The 18637-nt window shown below is 31.0% G+C and overlaps 4 protein-coding genes across 6 annotated transcripts; 1 reads left to right on the top strand and 3 right to left on the bottom strand.

The window, feature by feature from the left end:
- The first annotated feature begins 308 nt into the window (after positions 1–308).
- On the top strand, positions 309–6473 carry LOC145749995 (gastric triacylglycerol lipase-like). 3 transcript variants are annotated; one of them, XR_014283657.1, is made up of 13 exons: positions 309–501; positions 1008–1114; positions 1758–1890; positions 2322–2377; positions 3181–3368; positions 3444–3663; positions 4008–4234; positions 4603–4745; positions 4930–5010; positions 5257–5423; positions 5861–6004; positions 6328–6366; positions 6443–6473. XR_014283657.1 is itself a non-coding variant. In XM_082565899.1 (11 exons), exons 1-11 carry the CDS (start codon positions 321–323, stop codon positions 5987–5989), a joined length of 1629 nt encoding a protein of 542 aa, XP_082422025.1. In that variant the 5' UTR covers positions 309–320; the 3' UTR covers positions 5990–6240. The 3 variants fall into 3 exon arrangements, 2 of the variants coding, with proteins under 2 accessions (XP_082422025.1, XP_082422024.1); XM_082565899.1 differs by lacking the exons at positions 6328–6366; positions 6443–6473 and having other exon boundaries at positions 2325–2377; positions 5861–6240; XM_082565898.1 differs by lacking the exons at positions 6328–6366; positions 6443–6473 and having other exon boundaries at positions 5861–6240.
- Positions 6336–10244, bottom strand: LOC145749674 (para-nitrobenzyl esterase-like). Its single transcript, XM_082565502.1, has 9 exons — positions 10034–10244; positions 9537–9667; positions 9086–9282; positions 7845–8103; positions 7429–7580; positions 7122–7295; positions 6927–7044; positions 6450–6833; positions 6336–6371 (listed from the first exon to the last, which is right to left on the bottom strand). The coding sequence occupies exons 1-9, from the start codon at positions 10242–10244 to the stop codon at positions 6336–6338; spliced, it is 1662 nt and encodes a 553-aa protein (XP_082421628.1).
- A 2121-nt stretch (positions 10245–12365) lies between these two features.
- LOC145749670 (uncharacterized) lies at positions 12366–12975 on the bottom strand. Its single transcript, XM_082565499.1, has 3 exons — positions 12820–12975; positions 12607–12744; positions 12366–12494 (listed from the first exon to the last, which is right to left on the bottom strand). Exons 1-3 carry the CDS (start codon positions 12973–12975, stop codon positions 12366–12368), a joined length of 423 nt encoding a protein of 140 aa, XP_082421625.1.
- A 1149-nt stretch (positions 12976–14124) lies between these two features.
- Positions 14125–14984, bottom strand: LOC145751212 (uncharacterized). Its single transcript, XM_082567314.1, has 3 exons — positions 14760–14984; positions 14453–14590; positions 14125–14388 (listed from the first exon to the last, which is right to left on the bottom strand). The coding sequence occupies exons 1-3, from the start codon at positions 14913–14915 to the stop codon at positions 14248–14250; spliced, it is 435 nt and encodes a 144-aa protein (XP_082423440.1). The 5' UTR covers positions 14916–14984; the 3' UTR covers positions 14125–14247.
- Positions 14985–18637: the final 3653 nt, after the last annotated feature.

Genomic DNA, 18637 nt, shown 5'->3' with positions numbered 1-18637 from the left:
TATAAGATCTTTGTGTAAACGTTACGGGTCAATGCACATCTACACATGTTGTTTTTTGTTTACATTTTTACACCAAAAGTTTGGACTTTGATTTTTATTAATTAAACTTTTAAAATCGCTTTTAATTAGTAATATCACGTTTTCCTATAAATAAATATTGTAGTCAGTCTGCTAGTGTACTATATGTTGTGATAATAAGGTTACATTAACGAAATATAAGAGTAAATAATGAATTAAAGTGCAAAAAATAACAAATTTGCGTAAATATTTAAAAAAAATTTGTTTTTCTACATTATAAGCAGACTGGTTAATATTAAATAATGACCACGTTTAAATTGCTTAAAAACCTCGCAAAAACAGTTGCAATCCTGGGTCTAGTAATACAAGATACAAGTGCTGTTATTCCAAGACCAATGACCTTTAGTTTTTATTCATCAGTGACGGGTGTTTTTAATTCTGTCTTTGCACAGAATGGCAATAATGAAGACAATGGGAATGAAGGTAAGTTTAAAATATTAGTTGTTGAATTTATGGTTAAAACATTCGCAATTGCAAACCAGCAAAAAAAAACCTACTGCATGGTGTAGTTGTCACTGTTAGAATACTTCCAACACTACATGAGGTTCTGGGATCGATACCAACGGCTTCCATGCTATAGCCCTTGAGTAAGGCAATATAAACGGTATGAATTCCTGCTGAGTCATCACTTAATCAGCAGCCTAATTATCAGGCAATTATAATTTATCATATCCTTAAGGCAAATTAAGACTGGATTGGAGTAACTGATGTTACTCTATGTTTAAGTCGCGCATTTCACCTTCCCACAATTAGGATAAAAATATATACAAAAAAATTAAATACCAGCAAGTATAAATTGCATTGGTTTGATATATATGTATTTGTTTTTTCCTAGGATGTTTTATAAACAATGCCATTAAAAAGTAGTTGGGTTGATCTATATACTACAACAATATTTAATTTTTTTAACTGAATATTCATGTTTACAGAATGGCCAGATATTCAAGCTACAATAAACCAAGCTCATGAAAAGTTGACAGAATTATTTGGAGCGAACGTAGAGAGTAACGAACCTGGAGTAATGGAAACTGGAAGAGTAAGTTTTAGCTTTTTAAGTCAATTATGATTGTAATTTTTTCAAAAACATTTTGTGTTCACAGAATACTGAATTAAATTAAACTGTGAAAGAAATATGGTATATATAGTTTTTATAATATTTAAGTTGGCCTCAGAAACTATTGTTAGTATTTTTGTAAGTTATTTTATCTTATGTTTATTTTTTACCTGTCTTTAATTATATTTTAATTATATCAGTTATATCGGCAGCGTGGTGTAGTAGTAAGAACACTTGATACACCACACATGAGGTTGTGGGTTTAATTCCCACTGATCTTATGCTGTAGTGCCCTTGATTAAGGCGTTATAAACGATATAAACTCCTGCTAAGCCAACACTTAATCAGCAGCTTAAATATCGGGCAATTATAATATATATAATATCCCAAACTGCAACAGGCAACTCAAGACTGGGTCAAGGTAACTAAAGTTACTCTATGTTTAAGTCGCGCATTTGACCTTCCCACATCAAGGATAAAGATATATACAAAAAAAAAATAATTATAATTGTAACTTACACTATTGTAATAAAGTTCAATATATAATAAATTTATAGAAAAAATAATAAAATTATAATATTAGACAAGTATATTAAACATTTAAATTTTTATCCCCTCTTTTTAGCTTAAATTTGAGGAATTTATTGCCAGCCTACCAGACCTACCTGGGCCTAGTTTGGATGAAATTAAAAAAAATATGGAAAATTGGAATTGGGAAATATTCTTAAATGAAATCATGCCTACTACACCACCTACTGGTTGGTATTATAATAATATATTTTTTTAGGAGTTTTTACCATTTATAGCAACTTACTCAAGGATGCTACAGCATAACAGCAGTGGGAATCGAACCCAGGACCTTATGTAGTGTAAAAAGTGTTCTGACCACTACACCACGCTACCGGTATAAAAATATGATAGTTAAATTTATAAAACTAGTTGATATAGGCTAATTTATATTCTGGTTGATGTTAAATTATAACCATTGTTTATTTATTAACAACAAACTTGATGTAGCACCTATTTCCCTTATGTCAATATTGGTAATAAACAATTTAATGCAAATCAATCAATTTTATTCACAGGATGTTTACATTTAAAATTAATTCTATCCTAAACAAATTAATCAGTAAAAATTAAATATGCTTAATTGTCTTCTTGTTTATAAATATCCTGATATTGTTTTTAGTAGAAGAAGTGTTTGATGAATATGCGGAAATACCTCCCGAGACAGGAATGACAACAGTAAGTAAAACAAACTAATATGATATATTCTTGTTGTTACAATCCAACCATATCTTATTCAATATCCTTTGCTGTGTTATTTAAAAGCAGTTCTTAAGCAATTTTCAGTACAATTTTTTTTTGATGTGCTAGTTGATTACTCTACAGTTTGGATATTAATTGTTGTAATTTGGTAATAACTTGCAACTAATATTTGCCCATGATAATTTACATGCACACCACAAACAGCAGTTTTATTTATTTTGTAGGCTTATAAATTGGATATATTATCGTCCACAGTTTTTTAATAAATCTTTTAAAAATTTTTTTAGAAATAGAGCCATTAAAAATATTTTATTTTATTCAAAATCAGTCAAAATATATTAACTTCCAAACAGTTATCTTCCAAACAATTTACACTTTTAAATTAAATAAAAAATTAAGTTAATGAAAAAATTGAATTTTTATTGAGTTTTGTGGAAAGTTATGAGTTTGGTATTACATTGATTTTTATATAATTTAATAAATTTTATTGATTCTGTTTCTAATAATTTGTTTCTAAGAAATATTATTGTTTTTTTGCTTTTTAAAAAACAATTTTCTGTCATTGCATCGTCATACTTAATTTACTTTCATTGCATCGTCATACTTAATTTAAGTTTAAAAAATGATAAACAATTGGTTATTTACAATTTGAACCTGATTTTTTAACTTTTTGGTTTTAGCATTTTTTTACTTATTATTTATTTTTAGAATTTGTTTTAGTTGTTTATTATTTTCAAAATTTATAAAAAAATAAATATTTGACCTTTAATTACCTTTAGCCTGAAATTATTCGCTTCAGTGGTTACAAATGTGAGGAACACCAAGTGGTGACAGATGACGGATATATTCTTCAACTTTACCAAATTATTTCGTCAAAACCACCACTAGATGACGCCCCTGTTGTGTTTTTCCAACATGGATTTCTCGCTGACTCGTCAACTTGGGTGTCCAATGGACCGGAAAGAAGGTTTATTGTTTATCCTCGATAGAAAACTTTTCAATTTTTCATATTTTTATTTTTTAAAAATTAAGTTTTTTATAGTCTAGCATTTCTACTGGCAGACCTGGGTTGTGACGTGTGGTTGGGCAATGTTCGTGGCAGTACATATGCCAGGTCACATGTCAGTCTCAACCCTGATTCCGATGAAAAGTTTTGGAGGTTTTCATGGCAGGAGATGGCCGAGTTTGATCTTCCAGCCATGATTGAAAAAAGTTTAGAAGTTTCAAAACAGAAAAGTTTAAATTATATCGGACATTCACAGGTTTGGATAATTAACTTAAACTAAGTGTTTAACATATTGTTAGTTTAACTTTCTGACTTAAACATAAAGTAACATCAGTTACCCCACCCAGTATTGAGTTGCCTTTGACTTGGGATTTTTTTGATTATAATTGCCCGATAATTGTAATGCTGATTAAGTATTGGCTTAGGAATTGTTTTAGCTTCTCACTAAAGGAAGCTACAGCATGAAAACGGAAGTTGCTTTGTATTCTGGTTTCTTTTTATATTTTTATTATAGGGTTGATTTCAGTTTTAAAATTATACAAAATTTGAATTATTTTTGCAAAAGTAAACCTGTTTTCATTCCTTATATTTTTATTCCAGGGAACCCTAATTGCATTTGCCAAACTTTCAGAAGACCCAGAATTCAGTAAAAAGATCAAAATGTTATTTGCGTTGGGTCCAGTATCAACATTAGCTCACATCACGAGTCCACTCAAGTCGTTGGTGTTTTTGAGTCGACCAATCAGGTACGGGATGACCATGTTCGGTGGTGCGGAAATATTACCAAAGAAACCGATTTCAAGATGGATCTCAGCTAAACTTCATAAGTTAGTTGGTGTTAAATTATCTGTGAAAAATTTTGTAAATTTGCCTAAATTAATATTTTTAGATTTTTGTGTATCATCTGTTTCAATGTAGAAAGCTCAACTTCACAGTTCAAACATAGAGTAACTCTTGTTACCCTGACCCAGTCTTAAATTAACTTTATCAGTTTAAAATACTAAAACAGATAATGACCATGTTAATTGGCAGGAGTTCTTATCATTTATGGCAACTTTCTTAAGGTCTCTACAGCATGGAAGCAGTTAAAACAGATCACATAATTTGTTGTAGTGATGCCAGTGATCCAACAACTACACTCTCCATTTAAAAACTGATACCTTTGAATTTTTTGTCACAAATTTTAATTTTTTAGGTTGTTCAATAGTGAAGAAGATCGAGACACTTTTCCCCACAAGATGGCGTACCACGGGACAAATTATATGATGTTTATGTGTGGGCTTCACCCTGAACGTTATTATGAAGACAGAATGCCTGTGTATGCTGCACATACTCCTGGTTAGTAAAAATTTTTTTCTGAATTTTTCAAGTAGAACTTAGATTGATTTTTATATAAGTTATTGGATTTAACTTAACGTTAATAAGTTCAAAAAGGAATGGCTTTTGTATTTGCTTCATGCAAAAGGGTGAATGTATAGTAATTTATGTTTAATAAACTATCACTAATTTTAATTCTTGTTAGCTGGTACTTCACTTCAGAATTTGATGCACATGGCTCAGTTGGTTGAATCTGGAAAGATGCAGAAGTGGGATCATTGGTCAGGTGAGTACTTTCTACAATTGTTTCTATTTGTGTATTATTTCATTTAATTTAAATTTCTAGAAATTTTTGGTCAATTTTTAACTTTCAATATACTCATTTTTACAAGCAACCTTTTTTATGAAATCAAGTCTCTTCCATTTGTGCATAAAATTTAAAAAAATGGAATTAAATTTTAAACTTTTTTCTTATTAATTTTTAACTGTTAATATACTTAATTTTACAGCTACAAAAAAATTTTTATTCTAGAAAGTGAAAACATGAAAGCCTACGGACAACCCACTCCCCCTTATTATGATGTCACTAAGATATTGACCCCGATTGCATTGTTTGTTGGAAGCGAGGATCAGTTGGCAGATCCGGAGGATAACAACTTACTTGCTCTGAAACTTAAAAACCTTGTTTATTACAGAACGGTTCGTCTTTAATTTGGTTGTTTTGGTTTTAAGAAAATTAAAGTTTTTAAAATTAATTATTTTATAATTTTTTTTTTGGTGACTAGCAACATTTTAAAATTTAATTTAGTCAAAAAGATGTAAGCTGCTAATTAGTTAACGATTAATTAACATTTTGTGGATTGTTTTTATTTTTCGGTAAAATATCCAAAAAAAGAACATTTTGTTATTTTTAAGAGAAAAATGGAAAACTTTATTGGTTTATTTAAAAAAACTTTATTGGTTTATTTGAAAAAACTTTATTGGTTTATATATTAACCATTTTATTTTAAACTGTCTTTTACTTTAAATAAGTTTATTTCAAAAATATTAGTACGTTTAAGTAAGCATTTAAGTGTATATAACCTTGTAAAAAAAGAGTTTTAAGGGCTTGTTAAAATACATAATTAAATTTATAGTTGCAAGGTTGGGATCATCTTGACTTTCTGTGGGGGAAGGAATCGATCGAAACAATCTACGACGACATTTTAAACTTTATCCTTGCACCCCATCTAGTGGACAACAACCAAACAAAACAGGAGTTATAACCTTAACACATTCAGGTTAAGAGTCCTGTTTTTTTTTTTAATTTATGAAAGTTTTTTTTAGTTTTTTTTTGTTTTTAATTAGTTTTAATTATAGAAAATTAAGTAATTTTGTTAAATTGAACTAATTAGTTGTTTTTCTTTCTTATTTTTTAATATTTTTTGTTATTTTCAACTAAAGTTACTGCTTTAATTTTAACTTTTTTTTATCTTTTCTGTACTTGCATATATTTTATTTATCTTATTAGTGAACAACTACCAGTACTTTATAAAATCTTAAAATTTGAACTTTGTTTTATTTTACCACTAATAATAATGAGGTCAATAATTACACAATTAAGATGAAACTTCATTCCCGCATTAAACCTCCACAAACCTTGGTAAGCTTTTAAAATATTTGATTAAATCCAAAAACAAACAAAATCAAACTTAAACAAATTCTTAAACTCGATTTAGAACCAACAGCGCCATCGGTGGTGGATTCCGGCTCTTCGAATATCGTCGTCGTTGTGACGTCACCTGTTGTCGTGGTGACGTTATCTGTTGTCGTGGTGACGTCACCTGTTGTCGTGGTGACGTCACTGGTTGTTGTGGTGACGTCACTGGTTGTTGTGGTGACGTCACCGGTTGTCGTGGTGTCGTCACTAGCTGTTGTCGTGTTAACTTCACTAGCTGTTGTCGTGGTAACTTCACTTGTTGTGATGTCAGTCGTTGGTGACGTAATATTTACGTAGAAACCGGTGGCGTCCCACATGTCGCAGAAGTCTTCTCGAAATCGGGAAACCACCTCGCTCTGGGGCGACATGATGCGGATGTTTGACCAAGAGTTGTTGCGATCGACTGCTTCCTACAACATTACAATTTCTTTTCGTTTTTTACCTTTTTTTAATAAAATTTAACTGTTTTTTTGTACAATGCCCTACAATGACGTCATACTTACGTAGTTGGGCCAGTGGGTGAAGCCTCCACTCGAGTTGGGGTCTCCAGTTCGAGCAAAATTGCCCCAATAAGTATTAAACATCGAAGTAACTGTTTCATCTGCTTCGGAGAACGTCAACCTGTAAGGGAAACACAAAACATGACGTATTTGTTGCTTGTTACGTCACAAGCTTTTTTATTGTGACGTCACACTTACTCGTAGCCTTCCGGTGAATTAAACACGAACACGATTTCGGATGAGTGGTAAGAGTATCCACACACTGAAGGTAAACTCTCTGTTGCCTCGCACGAGGCTCCTTCTAGCGGATGAGAGTCGATGTAGAGATATACCGGTGGGTGGGGCTGGTGCTGAGCGGACTCTGATGCGAACCTGTAATTTGAGAAATTAAATCTAAGATAATAAAGACTCTAAGGTTTGTGGTTCAAGTCCAGCTTAAGCTATTTCTAAATATGCTGTATTGGGGTATTATGTTAGTAACAATATGCTTTTATATCTCACAAACCTTGCCAGGGCTCTGTTAGGACAAGTGAAAAATAGATCGGTTACTTCTTGGGCGAAAACATCGGTGTATTCGAAGGTATTTGGGACCGATTCGATGTATTTCTGGGCAACCAACTGACCTAGGTCCGGGCCTAATATTACGTCATTGACCGTCTTAAAAAGTAAAATATTGCGAGTTATGTGTTTGTAATAGAAATAAATTGTAAGTAAGCATTGGGTCAATTAAGGTATTTTTAAGACGTGTAAAGTCAGGGTTTTTAGATAAAGAATGGATGGTAAAAGCGTTTACTAACACTAAAAATAATTGCACCACAGGGTTTTAACTAATTCCTAACCTAAATTGAATTTGTGAGGTTGTGATATCATAAACAAATGCCACAAAAAACTTAATTATAAAATTTAAAAACTAATTTTTACTTGAAACAATTTTTTTGTTATCGGAATATTCTCAAATATTGCACTAATCCATCCCATCTCCTCTTCTGTCGACCCGATGACCACGTGCTTATAATTCTGCCACGCCCCCTTTTGGAACATGTTGATTGGTTGATCAATAAACTCGTGGCCATCTATGATTGGACGAAACGGTTCGATTGTCCCAAAAAAATCTTGGTCAACTAAAGATTTTGCGATAACTTGAGGTAGCGAATCTCTTAATGTTGTTGCATCGATTGTCCTATAAAAAAATGTTTTATACAAGTGTAGATTACACGATAATTACTTGAACATATGACAAGGATTTTATGTAAATGCTTTGAAGCACCGGCAGCGTGGTGTAGTGGTAGGACACTTGCTACTTCAGCATGAGGTCGTGGGTTTCATCCCTACTGCTCTCATGCTGTAGCGCCCTTAAGTAAGGCACTATAAACAATATGAACTCTTGTTGAGCAAGCACTTAATCAGCAGCATAAATATCGGGTAATTATAATCTATAATATCTCAAACTGCCACAGGCAACTCGAGGCTGGTTCAGGGTATCTGATGTTACTCTATGTTTAGGTTGCGCATTCAAAGTGTTTGCCTATTTAGTCACTGTAATAAGTGTACAACATACAAAATATTTGTTTAAATTGTTTGTTGTTTAAGTTCCCATCAAAGTATAGCATGGTTCATATTGTTTGTTGTTAACTATTAACTTAATATTTCGTGGTATTTTTTGATCTTGTTTTTCTAGTTTAGGATATGATTAATAACCACAAGATTAATTTTTGGTAATGTTGACTGTTTGTTAATTTAATGAATCATAAATTGAAAAGTTGGGCAAAGTAAAGACAATTTTATTAGTTTAACCTTGCTTAAGTAGAACCTAAAATTATTTGAATTACATTACATGGTTTTAAAAAATATTTTGTGTAATAGTAGCGGCAAAGCAAAGTAATGAATCCATATTTTATGGAGTTATGTGGGTTTTTAATATATATTTATATGTCCAATTTATAGGCCTACAGAATAAATTAAACTGCTGTTTATGATGCGCTGGTAATTTATCACATGCAAATATTAGTTAAAAGTTGCAACCATATTACAACAATTAAAATCCCGAATGCAGGGTGGGCTATTGACTGGTGGAATACAAGTAGAAAAAAAACAATTTCTGTTTGTAAAAACATGGCATAAGTATACCCAATTAAACGTTAAACCTTTTAAATCTAACATACCTTAAGCATGCTGCATCAGAACAGTTAACTGCTTGTAGTTGTCGTTGTGTGATCTGCAAACTCTCATGCTGAGTCTGGTATGAGAATACTATAGGAGCACTTTGTAATATTGCATGTTTAAATAAGGGTTCACTTGTACTTGAAATTAGATGAAAATTGACTGACTGGCACCCCGCGCTGTTTCCGAATAAAGTCACCTTAAAAAATAAACAAATTTAATCTTTTATGCGTTAGTGTTGTGTCTAAGGTGGGTTTATACCGTTTCAAGTACAAAGGGAGGTTTATATCGTTTACACTACCTTACTTAAGGGCGCTACAGCGTGAGAGCAAAGGGGATTAAACCCACGACCTCATGTGGTGTAGCAAGTGTTCTTACCACGCTGTCAGTTTGTTTTTTAAATCTTGTTTCTGTAAAATATTTATTAAGTTTTTCCATTTCCTTTCAACTCACTTGATTTTTATCCCCACCAAAAGATCCAATATTTTCGTTCACCCACTCTAGCGCCATTTGCTGGTCCTTTAATCCTTGGTTGCCCCCGACCACATTTCCACCTTCCTCCAACACCATAAACCCAAACGGACCTGTGACGTGAAAACTGTAATTATGACGTGTTATAACGTAAACGTTATAACTTGTTTTTGGTGCTAAATTGTGACGTCACTATGTAATGATTGTTATAAATTTTGGTTAAATTTTAATCACATAGTTGATTATTGCTGCGTCACATGATATGACGTCACAATTAACATCTCACGGTCGCGCCATGATTGTTATCCGAGGTTAAATCAAGATTAACCTAGAGTAAACTCTAGTTTTGTGACATAATAATTAAACATTGTGACGCAGAAGCATGCTACATCGACAAATATTTTAAATACAAACCAAATATTTGTTTTTATAATTGCAGATCTTGTTAAAATTTGCAACAAATAACTAAAGAGTTTTACCTAATCGATAGTTAATTGTTACGACAATGGTGTTTGTGACGTCACTGAGCCATCGTCCGTCTGTCTTTGGTGTCGTTCCTCGACCTTGATAGAAAAATCCTCCATGAATCCAAAACAAGACCGGCAAAACGTCATCAGGTGATAACGTAGGGTCGTCGAGGTTGACTGATTTTGGGACATCGATGTTTAAAACCAAACAATCTTCTGACATCTAAAAACAACGCTTTGATGACGTCATTTCTTACGTCATAGACATACGTGACTACTTTTATCGAATGACGTAGTTACTTACGTCACAATATTCGTTGTTGCATTTCTCTGTGATCTGATGGCACATTCTTCCACTCTGGGAGGTTGCGTTAAAAGTTTCAGTAAAAGATTCGGTCGGCAGGGGAGCCTCAAATCTACGTGAAAAACAGTTTTAAAAAATTGGTTTGTGAACATTTTAGAAAGTTTTGAATTATTATTTGATCTTGCAAAGTTTAAACTTTGTTGGTGCGAGATTTTCAAGTTGGTGCGAGATTTTTCTTTGTTGGTGCGAGATTTTTGCGGCTCGAACCTAAAAACTTTTGGTGTGTTTAAGCTATCCGTAAACACCAGGCTCAAAGTTAAATAGTGTGGCATTGGCGGGGCTCGAACCCGAAACCTTTTGGCTCTAAATCGATGCTAGGACCGGTTTACCACAACAATAGAAAAGTGTTAACTTATAAGACCATTTTGTGTTTATAAAATATTTTTATTCTTACCTTAAATCTCTAACTGGGGGTCGGGCAAAGGGAATTCCGTAAAACCCATGCGATAAAGAATTTGTAGCCCCCATTATGTTACCTTTTGGGGTTGAAACTACGGGGAATCCTTCCGGTTCTTCCCCTAAATAAGGATTGTTGGGTTCTGGTTGAAATGCGTCCAAGTTTGTGATTTTTAATTCGGAGTATTTGTTGATAATTGTGTCGTCATAGTTGTTTGATTGTTGTTCGTTGTGGATTTGTTGAACCATCTTCGCTAACGCACGAGAAATTGCATCTTGTGATTTTGTTGGCGAAGTAGAACAGAAAATAAAAACTAAAAATATCAACTTTGCATATTTCGACTTCATTATAATCTCTTAAATTTTTCTTTTTTGTCCTAAAAGCTAAAAAAGACGAAATATTTAGAAAAAAAAACACTTTTAAGACAGATTCAATTTTCTCGCTTTTAACTTGATTTCTATTTAGATTATAAATTATCTCAAAAGTATCTCAGTAGCTTTTGTAACGAATAACTTCTTCTAATAAAGTTTATGTACTTAATGTTCAATCTTATCTAAGTTTGCAAATATAAAACGACAACAGATTCAGCAATTATGCAATGTCATGCTTATATCAATATCATAAATGCTGACGCAACATCTCTCCAACCCTTTGGGTCGAAAAACTAAAAATATGGAAAATATTTAAAAAAATTAAATCTTTAAAAAAGTTAAACTAATTTAAAACCTTTAATTTATTGCGCATAAAGTTATGCTAGTTGTTTGTTAAACATATTGGTTAAATAAAACAGCTATTATTAAGATTTATTGTCTATTTGCAAGGAGTAAACAATATATACTTATATAAACTTTCATTATTTTGTTGTTTTACAAGGAGAAAACCCGTAATTTTTTGGTTTCAGAGCGACTTTTTTGTTTGTTTAAACCAAATAATACATTTAATGGTGTTTTTAAGAAGCTTTAAATACCAAAAGAAAAATTTTTTGAATTTATTTTTAAAATTACATTTACAAAAACACCAACTTTAGATGATTTAAATACTTGTTTTTTTTTAAAAAGGAAAAAGTCGTAATTTTTTATTTGTTATTTGGTTTCAAAACTACTTTTTTGTTGTGGTGTTTTTTAAAGAAGATTTTTAATACCTTTAAATTTATTTTAAATTACATTTGCGTAATTTTAAAGCTGAACGATCGCAGTACAACGCTATTAAGCAATACAAGTTTTATTATTATTTTTTACAAGAATCCTTGGAACGAAATTTGATTATTTTATTTTTTTTTTTTTATATATCTTCATCCTCGATGTTAAAATGTCGACTTCACAACCTAAACATAGAGTAACAATAGTTACCCCAACCCAGTCTCGAGTTAATAACATATATTTGGTTTTAAAGCGTCTTTTTTGTCTGTTTTAACCCAGTAATAAATTTCCTTTTTGTGTTTTTATTTAATTTTTTCAATACTCAAATAACATTTTTTTTCTATTTATTACAAATTACATTTACAACAACATATACATTAAATCATGTACGTTTGTATATTATCTTTTTCAAAGGAAATTGTCGAAATCTCATTTAAAAATATTCTATTTCTTCCCACGGTATCCGTCTTCTTTCTGTGGCCCAGAGAACGGAACAGGGTCTTCCCCTCTTGCGGGAATTTTGTTAAAATTGTTGCAATGTGGTTCCTCGCAACAAAAATAACAAACTCGATTCTAAAAAAACGTAAAAAACTTGATTATTGTAACGTTTGATAGGTTGGGGCTATTAAAGACATGTTTTACAAACAGAACAAAAATCGTTAAACAAAAACTACTTAATATTTACCCCGGCTCTGACATTGGAATCTCCATAACAGGATTCTCGGTTGCTGACAGCATTACTTTGACATGCTTGTGTTTGTTTGCACGATTTGTAGATCTGCGTGTTCCCATCGCCCACTATAAACTTCGTTTGACAAGAGTTCTGTTAAGATATTTAAATTGTTTTGTAGGCATTTTAGTCTTTAAAACTCAAGCAACTTGAATCCTAACAACTTACCCCCAAATTAAATTCACAAGTTTCATTCAAAGGACCCCCTGTTACTAGATTGCCATTTCTTATGGTTCCTTTATAACAAACATTATCTCCCCGTTCTTGAGCCAATGAAGTATTAAGTACTAGCAAAATAGCAAGGATTGACAATAAAATTTTCATTTTAAAAACTCAAAAACTTTTCAGTAAAATTTAAAATTCCTGCAAATCTTAGAATAGCTTATGTTATCTAAATACACAGGGTAAACGTAAGTGCAGTTAATGTCAAACCCTCGGGCGCTTGATTTTAAGAAATCTAAAGTGTTTACGTTCATTTTAATTCCATTAAATATAACTTTAATATATATCTGCTATAAATTTTTCGAGTTAGCAATCAGTTAACGTAGGTATTATTTTAAAATAGAGAATTTTTTTTACAAATTTTTTTTATTTTAAGTTATTTATTTTTTTAATTTAAGAACCCTATAGTAACGTAACAGGTTATCCCATGTCAGGTTGTTATAAATCTAGTTCAAATTTTATTTGTTTTGTTACTTTAAATCACACTTAATATACTACTTAGTATATTTTGCGACTTAACGAACTTTATCGCATGTAGATTACTCAACGACTACTAACTTAAGAACTAACTACTTGTGATTCAATAAGTTTATTGAACTGTATGTTAAGCATTAAGACTGCCCACAAAAAATCGACAAATAGTAATTTAAAAAATCAAAGTTTTAAAAATAATTTCAATTTCGATAAGTACTCGTTAAAATGTCGTTATTTCTAGAATTAAAATGTTTATTATGCTTTAATCAGAAAAAAAATGTTTTTTTTTTATTTTCACGAAAAACCACAATTTTCGGTTTTGTCTTTAAAATAAAATTTAAAAAAAATATTCGGAAAAAAAATAATTATTTGTTTTCAAGAGCTCGCTTTTTTGCACCAAATGACTGTTTCTGCTTCTTGAAACGTTTATTCTGTACAAGGCATACCCCTTTACCTTAAAAGACGTTGTTATCGTGGTTTTTATATTCAGGTTACTTAGCAAGTTCAGCTTAAGGCATGCGCTTGGTTTCAAAATATTGTTTTTAAAGTTGTAGGAAAAGTTTAATTCAGAAAATTCTTAAAAAATTAAAAATTTTGTTTCTGACTTACAAGAATATTTACAAATTAAAAAAATTCATGTTTCTTAATAATATATGATAAAAATGTTGTTTTTTGGTAACCTAAATTATTATTGTTAGATGACTTCACTAACATAAGCTAATATGATTGGCTAAATAGATTTAAACAACTATATTTTCAACTCTTTTATTTATTTGTTTTAATTTTTGGTCGTAGTTACATTTGATTACATGGAGAATAATAATAACTGCATTTTTTTACATTCATAAAATATTATTCAAGTAGGAAATTGTTTATATATATTCTAATTATTTTTTAATTTTATTTTTTTCCTCCTCGGCTCCCGCTGTATCCATCTTCCTTTTGTGTTCCAGAGAACGGAACAGGGTCTTCCCCTCTTGCGGGAATCTCGTTAAAATTGTTGCAATGTGGTTCCTCGCAACAAAAATAACAAACTCGGTTCTAAAAAAATATTTAACATTTTACAAATAGCACAATTCATCGTTAAAAAGTAAAGAACTGTTACCCCGGCTCTGACATTGGAATCTCCATAACAGGATTCTCGGTTGCTGACAGCATTACTTTGACATGCTTGTGTTTGTTTGCACGATTTGTAGATCTGCGTGTTTCCATCGCCCACTATGAACTTCGTTTGACAAGAGTTCTATATTAAAAATAATAAAAAGTGCTTAAATTTGTTGTATTTTTAAATTCAATCTGTAACAATTCTTAAAAACTACAGCAATATAAGATAATAACTTTGGTGTATTTTAAATGTTTAATATATAACGAGTCTTTATAACTCATAGCCATCATAAAATATGAGAACTTACCCCTAGACTGAACACACAAGTTTCATTTAAAGGATCACCTTTTACTAGATCGCCATTTATAAAAGTTCCTTTATAACAAACATTGTCTCCTTGTTCTTGAGCTAACGTTGTATTACATATCAACACTAGAGCACAGATTGTTGATAAAATTTTCATTTTAAAACTTTTTTGCCAAAATTTTTATGTAAACATTAAAATTCTTACAACGTAGCCTTGTAAAATAGAACAACCTTAAGATAGAAATATCCTAAAATGTTTATGCGATCGAATTCCAAACCCTTAGGCACTGTACTTTAAAAAAAGTTTCTTATCTGAACGTTTACTCTGCGCAAAATATATCTCGAAACACGTCGTAGTTTTTGTATTTAATCCAATCAGAAAGATATTCTTCAGGCATGAACTTGTTTTAAAAATAAATAATTTCAAAGTTCAACGTTTGCCAAACAACGCTATTGAAACAATAAATGTTTTTTATACAAATTTTGATATATTAAGTTTTTTTTTCCTTTATATTTTTTTCAACAAGCCTGAAAAGATGTTATTTTTTTGTATATATTTTTATTCTCGATGTTGGAAGGTCGACTTTACAACTAAAACATAAAGCATCAATAAAGCATCAATATAAACGTAGAGTAACAACAGTCACTTCAACCCAAAAATGTTTTTATTTTCACGAAAAACCACTACTTGAGGTTTTGTCTGTAAATTTAAAAACAATTTTCGGAAAAGGAAAATAATTATTTGTTTTCAAGAGTATATTATGTGTTAAACTTAAACATTTTTTTAAATAAAAAGTGCTTAAATTTCGTGTATTTTAAAGGTAAATTTGTACAGCAACAGATTTTTCCAAATATTTTATTAACATCTCAAAAGTTTACGTCACAAATTATTACAACTATGTAATATTAAGTTAGTTTACAATTGAGAATATTAATTGGGCATCTTATCAACTTAAATGTTGATTTATTTACCACCGTGCCAGCCATGACCTTTGGGTTGTTGAACAGGGGGTTCCCCTAGTTGGGAATGTCATGCAAATTGTTGCAATGTGGTCCCGTACAACAAAAGAAACAAACTCGGTTCTGAAAAGTTAATTAGACACGTAATTAAAATAAATTAATAACTTCTACATTTAACTTTAACGTCTTTGTTACTATTTTATGTATAATATAAAAGCTTTAACTGTATTAATATTTAATAGTTAGGTTTAAATTTAAACCTTATTTTACTTTACATTGAAACTCCTTACTTCTGGATTAAGTTCGTTCATTCCATAACAACCTATAGGGTTGCTAGCCATGTCACCAATGCAGGCATCCATTTGTTTGCACGACCTCCAACTGGATCTTAAATCCCCATTTATTTCAAACTTAGTTTGACACGACATCTTAATAAAATTTGTTGTTAAAGTTTTAATTTATAATGGTAAATGCTACGGCCTTAACATAAGGTAACTTTTGTTATCTAAACCCAGTCCAAGTTAACTTGGGCAGTTTGAGATAATGTTGATTATATTTGGTTAATAATTAAGCTGTTTATTGTTTTTTTTGGCTAACAGGAGTTTGTATCGTTTTTAGAACCTTGCTCAATAGCTCTATACCATAAAAGCAGTATGAGTCGAACCCAGTACTCTATATGGTGATTTAAAAACAATATTTTTTTTTTTGTATATATATTTATCCTCGATGTGGGAAAGTCGAATGCGCGACTTAAACATAGAGTAACATCAGTTACTCCGACCCAGTCTCGAGTTGCCTGTGGCAGTTTGGGATAATATAGATTATAATTGCCCGATAATTATGCTGCTGATTAAGTGCTGATGGCTCAGCAGGAGTTTATACCGTTTAAAGCGCCTTACTCATGGGCGCTACAAGTAATCGCTTTGGCCTAAAATACGAAACACTTTTAAAAGTTATAACAAAAGTTTTTACTCCTTTTTCAAATTCACATGATTCTGTTTCCATTTCCTCGACTGTATCATTAACAACGTTCCTCTATAACATAAATTATCTTTCTGATTTAGGTTGTCCGCAGGGTGGGGCCAGAGCTGGCTTATACAACCCACGACAAGCATCAACAAAATCAAGATCATGATAAAATATATCATAAAACTTAATTAGAAATTTAAACTAAAGAAAATGAAAAGTAGATTTTTTTGTATTTGTTTATAACGGATATTTGAAGGTCGACTTTATGGCTGTAACATGGGGTCTTGGGTTTAATCCCCACTGCTCTCATGCTGTAGCGCCCTTGAGTAAGTTGCTATAAACAGTATGAACTTCTGCTGAGCCAATACTTAATCAGCAACATAAATACCGAGCAATTATAATCTATAATATCCGAAACTGCTGAAGGCAACTCGAGACTGGGTCGGAGTAACTTATTATACTTTATGTTTAAGTCGCGCATTCGACCTTCCCACATCGAGGATAAAGATATATACAAAAAAACATACGGTAACATTTGTTATCTAGACCCACTCTAAAGTTGATTTTGGCAGTTTGGGTTATCATGATAGTCTGCCAATTCATTTTTCGATTGCTTTATTATAGGACTTCCCGTAGTTAATGTTTAACATAAAGTCTTGGGTTAGATTTCTACTACTAACTTGTTAATTTTGATGTTTCTAACAACAGTAGTACAATAAGCACATAAGAACTAAAATATAAACTTTTTTTTAAACTTATGTTTTTAAAATGTAATGTACTAATATATATAAAATAATTTATAATTAAAATCATGTTAAAACATGGTTTATAGCAAATTGACCGACGTTTATTTGTTGAAAATTGTTTTTTAGAAAATTAAAATCAATCTTAAATTCTAATTAAAGTTTTTTTTTAATTCTAATAAACGTTTTTGTGTTTTTTAATTAAAATTTAATTAGTAAAATGCTTATGGCTTTTATTCTTAAAACAACTGTGGCATAAATTAGAAGAAATCGTATTATAATTATTCATTCGAAAAGCCACAATTTTATACAAAAAATAAAAAGTGTTTTTTCAGTTATCTTTATCATCATTTTTTCTGCTTAAATTAGCCAAGCCGTTTTCTTACATTAAAACTAAAAACCACAAAGTGAATCCTGCTCACTCTTAAACCTTAATACTGTGTTTTATATTTTAATTTGTTTTTGCTTAGGGCTTAAGCCTGGTAAGAATTATCTTAGTTGCTTTTTACAGAAGCTATTGTTTTAAAAGGAAAATAAATACAACGAATTACTGTTAGTGAATTTTTTTATTAACAGCAAATTTTCGCAATTACGTCAGTTATTAAAACTGATGTATAGGTTAGTGGAAGAATTTTATCATTTTCTTCCATACCCGCTTTCTTTCTGTGGCCCAGAGAACGGAACAGGGTCTTCCCCTCTTGCGGGAATCGCGTTAAAATTGTTGCAATGTGGTTCCTCGCAACAAAAATAACAAATTCGATTCTAAAAAACAGTTTTATTTTAATTTTAAAACAGGATTTAAAAATTGAAATACATATCAGTTTGTTGAATTTTAAACAAATGTGTATTTTGGATATATTTATTAAACCTTATCTGACGTCACGTGCCTTAAGACTGACGTCACTTGCAATACGTCAAATGTAACTAAGGTAACATAGTGTCTAATTGCTGGCGTCATCAACTGTGGGTGACGACACATCAGTTGTGATGCAAACACAATACTTCATAAAAATAACTTGGAATTTACCCCGGCTTCGACATTAGCTTCACCATAACAGGAATCTGGGTTGCTGACAGCATTACTTTGACATGCTTGTGTTTGTTTGCACGATTTGTAAATCTGCGTTTTACCATTGCCAACTATAAACATCGTTTGACAAGAGTTCTGTATATAAAAAAAAAATTTCTTGTAATAAAAAAAAAATCA

Source organism: Corella eumyota, chromosome 4 (assembly GCF_963082875.1).
Source record: "Corella eumyota chromosome 4, kaCorEumy4.1, whole genome shotgun sequence".
NCBI classification, from domain to species: Eukaryota; Metazoa; Chordata; class Ascidiacea; order Phlebobranchia; family Corellidae; genus Corella; species Corella eumyota.
This window is presented reverse-complemented; position numbering and strand designations above follow the sequence as displayed.

Excerpts from the sequence above, each read along its gene's own strand:
- LOC145749995 (XM_082565898.1), top strand. The coding sequence starts at position 321 with ATGACCACGTTTAAATTGCTTAAAAACCTCGCAAAAACAGTTGCAATC. Across the intron at positions 502-1,007 it reads TGAAGACAATGGGAATGAAG|AATGGCCAGATATTCAAGCT; the intron begins GTAAGTTTAAAA and ends TCATGTTTACAG. Across the intron at positions 5,424-5,860 it reads ACCTTGTTTATTACAGAACG|TTGCAAGGTTGGGATCATCT; the intron begins GTTCGTCTTTAA and ends TTAAATTTATAG.
- LOC145749674 (XM_082565502.1), bottom strand. The coding sequence starts at position 10,244 with ATGTCAGAAGATTGTTTGGTTTTAAACATCGATGTCCCAAAATCAGTC. Across the intron at positions 8,104-9,085 it reads TCTGATGCAGCATGCTTAAG|GACAATCGATGCAACAACAT; the intron begins GTATGTTAGATT and ends ATTTTTTTATAG. Across the intron at positions 7,581-7,844 it reads TAACAAAAAAATTGTTTCAA|ACGGTCAATGACGTAATATT; the intron begins GTAAAAATTAGT and ends TTACTTTTTAAG.
- LOC145749670 (XM_082565499.1), bottom strand. The coding sequence starts at position 12,975 with ATGAAAATTTTATTGTCAATCCTTGCTATTTTGCTAGTACTTAATACT. Across the intron at positions 12,745-12,819 it reads CTTGTGAATTTAATTTGGGG|AACTCTTGTCAAACGAAGTT; the intron begins GTAAGTTGTTAG and ends ATATCTTAACAG. Across the intron at positions 12,495-12,606 it reads ATTCCAATGTCAGAGCCGGG|AATCGAGTTTGTTATTTTTG; the intron begins GTAAATATTAAG and ends ACGTTTTTTTAG.
- LOC145751212 (XM_082567314.1), bottom strand. The coding sequence starts at position 14,915 with ATGAAAATTTTATCAACAATCTGTGCTCTAGTGTTGATATGTAATACA. Across the intron at positions 14,591-14,759 it reads CTTGTGTGTTCAGTCTAGGG|AACTCTTGTCAAACGAAGTT; the intron begins GTAAGTTCTCAT and ends TTTTTAATATAG. Across the intron at positions 14,389-14,452 it reads ATTCCAATGTCAGAGCCGGG|AACCGAGTTTGTTATTTTTG; the intron begins GTAACAGTTCTT and ends ATATTTTTTTAG.